The sequence below is a fragment of the Blennius ocellaris genome, assembly GCF_963422515.1.
Source record: "Blennius ocellaris genome assembly, contig: SCAFFOLD_356, whole genome shotgun sequence".
Taxonomy (NCBI): Eukaryota; Metazoa; Chordata; class Actinopteri; order Blenniiformes; family Blenniidae; genus Blennius; species Blennius ocellaris.
Window position 1 is genome coordinate 7018 of NW_027662035.1, and position 2983 is coordinate 10000.

The 2983-nt window shown below is 56.1% G+C and overlaps 1 protein-coding gene across 1 annotated transcript in view; it reads right to left on the reverse strand.

Moving 5' to 3' along the window:
• Positions 1 to 952: 952 nt before the first annotated feature.
• The window catches only part of ccdc180 (coiled-coil domain containing 180), a gene marked incomplete at its 3' end in the record, with an annotated part of 10509 nt that continues 8478 nt past the window's right edge, over positions 953 to 2983 (reverse strand). Inside the window, exons 16-21 of the mRNA XM_080521852.1 lie at positions 2791 to 2928; positions 2510 to 2656; positions 2227 to 2356; positions 1519 to 1795; positions 1214 to 1360; positions 953 to 1139 (exon numbers count right to left, since the gene is read on the reverse strand). Of these exons, the coding sequence (XP_080377978.1) occupies positions 953 to 1139; positions 1214 to 1360; positions 1519 to 1795; positions 2227 to 2356; positions 2510 to 2656; positions 2791 to 2928 (1026 nt within the window). The remainder of the gene's footprint in view (positions 1140 to 1213; positions 1361 to 1518; positions 1796 to 2226; positions 2357 to 2509; positions 2657 to 2790; positions 2929 to 2983) is intronic.

Consider the following 2983-nt stretch of genomic DNA (forward strand, 5'->3'; position numbering starts at 1 on the left):
TGAGTCACCAGGTCACCACGAGTCACCAGGTCATCACGAGTCACTACGAGTCACCAGGTCAACATGAGTCACTATGAGTCACCAGGTCACCATGAGTCACCAGGTCAACATGAGTCACTATGAGTCACCAGGTCACTACGAGTCACCAGGTCATCACGAGTCACTACGAGTCACCAGGTCAACATGAGTCACTATGAGTCACCAGGTCAACATGAGTCACTATGAGTCACCAGGTCACCACGAGTCACCAGGTCATCACGAGTCACCAGGTCACCATGAGTCACCAGGTCAACATGAGTCACTATGAGTCACCAGGTCACCACGAGTCACCAGGTCATCACGAGTCACTACGAGTCACCAGGTCAACATGAGTCACTATGAGTCACCAGGTCACCATGAGTCACCAGGTCAACATGAGTCACTATGAGTCACCAGGTCACCACGAGTCACCAGGTCATCACGAGTCACTACGAGTCACCAGGTCAACATGAGTCACTATGAGTCACCAGGTCACCATGAGTCACCAGGTCAACATGAGTCACTATGAGTCACCAGGTCACTACGAGTCACCAGGTCAACATGAGTCACTATGAGTCACCAGGTCACCATGAGTCACCAGGTCAACATGAGTCACTATGAGTCACCAGGTCAACATGAGTCACCAGGTCAACATGAGTCACCAGGTCACCATGAGTCACCAGGTCAACATGAGTCACTATGAGTCACCAGGTCAACATGAGTCACCAGGTCACCATGAGTCACCAGGTCAACATGAGTCACTATGAGTCACCAGGTCACCATGAGTCACCAGGTCAACATGAGTCACTATGAGTCACCAGGTCACTACGAGTCACCAGGTCAACATGAGTCACTATGAGTCACCAGGTCACCATGAGTCACCAGGTCAACATGAGTCACCAGGTCAACATGAGTCACTACGAGTCACCACGAGTCACCAGGTGTAGGACGGTGACCCGGTGTGAGGAGGACTGACCTCTCGTAGGGTCCTGGACTCCAGAGTCTGCAGCTCAGACAAGATGGCGTCTCGGTCCTGATCCGTCTGTCTTCTGCCGTCGTCCAGTGTCTTCTGGAACGTCTTCACCTCCTGGGGACTGAAGTGTCCTCCCTCACTGAACAGCCTGCAGGGGACACGGTCTGAAGCTGACCTGATGACCTCTGACCTGATGACCTGACCCCTGACCTCTGACCTCACCTGAAGGAGGCGAGGACCCGGGCCGTCCTGGTCCGGACCTGGTCCAGGTTCACTGCCACCGACCGTCTGAAGCTGCTGGCCCGGCGCTGACTGTCCCTGAGGTGTCCGTCCACACTGTCCTGCAGGGCGGCGCTGAGGGCCTGCAACCTGCACACACACACACACACACACACACACACACACACACACACACACACACACACACACGCACACACACACACACACACACACACACACACACTGACTTGGTGTTGTCCGGTTCTGTTCCGGGCTGGATTCTGGTTCTGGTTGAGCTGTTTCCTCACTGCTGGCTGCTGAGGGCCGTGTGGACCCGGGTCTGGACCTGGGTCTGGACCTGGACCTGGGTCTGGACCTGGGTCTGGGTCTGGACCTGGGTCTGGACCTGGGTCTGGGTCTGGACCTGGACCTGGGTCTGCATGCTGGACAGCGAGGTGAGGAAGTCCCGGTCCGTCCTGGTGACGGAGCTCCGCAGCTCGTCCAGCTGAGTCCAGCAGGACGTCCTGATGTCCAACATGTCCTGACAGTGGAGCTTCACCTGCTGCTGGTGGAGCTGCAGCTCCACTGTCAGGACACACCGTGTCACCCTGGTGTGTGTGTGTGTGTGTGTGTGTGTGTGTGTGTGTGTGTGTGTCTGTGTGTGTGTGTGTGTGTGTGTGAGTGTGAGTGTGTGTGTCACCCTGGTGTGTGTGTGTGTGTGTGTGTGTGTGTGTGTTACCCTGGTGTGTGTGTGTGTGTGTGTGTGTGTGTGTGTGTGTGTGTGTGTGTTGTGTGTGTGTGTGTGAGTGTGTGTGTCACCCTGGTGTGTGTGTGTGTGTGTGTTACCCAGGTGTTTGTGTGTGTGTGTGTATGTGTGTGTGTGTGTGTGTGTGTGTGTGTGTGTGTGTGTGTGTATGTGTGTGTGTGTGTGTGTGTGTGTGTGTGTGTGTGTGTGTGTGTGTGTGTGACCCAGGTGTGTGTGTGTGTATGTGTGTGTGTGTGTGTGTGTGTGTTACCCAGGCGGGGCCGGTACACGTGGTTTTGGATGTGTTCTGGGTCCAGATGTTGCAGCTGCAGCTCCGTTCGCGCCGCCTCCTTCCTCTCCGTCACCATGGCAACGGCCCCGGACAGGACGGCAACAAAGTGCTGCTCCAGGTGGTCCAGGAACCGGGTCCGAGTCCTGGAGGTCACACAGAGCGTGTGTGTGTGTGTGTGTGTGTGTGTGTGTGTGTGTGTGTGTGTGTGTGTGTGTGTGTGTGTGTGTGTGTACCTGCTCAGTGTGTGTGTGAGCATCTGCACAGGAAACACACTCAGGTGTGTGTGTTGCTGCAGCTGGTCTGGGAGGGGAGGACTCCTGAAGGCGGGGCCGCGGTAGGCCACGCCCCCTGATGACATGACGTTGACGTAGCTGCCGACGTCGTAGAACTCCAGCAGAGACGCCTCCGCCTGAACACACACACACACACACACACACACACACACACACACACACACACACACACACACACACACACACACACACAGGTGTTTCTTCTGGACCAATCAGACGTCAGTATCGATGAGCAGCGCCACGTTTTCACCTCAGTGAGCCAATCACAAGCTGAGTGGGCGGGACCAGACTCATCCTGACAGATGATTGGCTCGTCCTCAGACTGGGCCGGGTCCAGGTGGGCGGGGCTTCTGAGAGAGGGGTGGAGCTTCTGCACCTCCTCTGGACCCTGAGGAGGAAAAAACCACCTGCACTGGTGGACCGGGTCTCTTGGGACCGGTCTA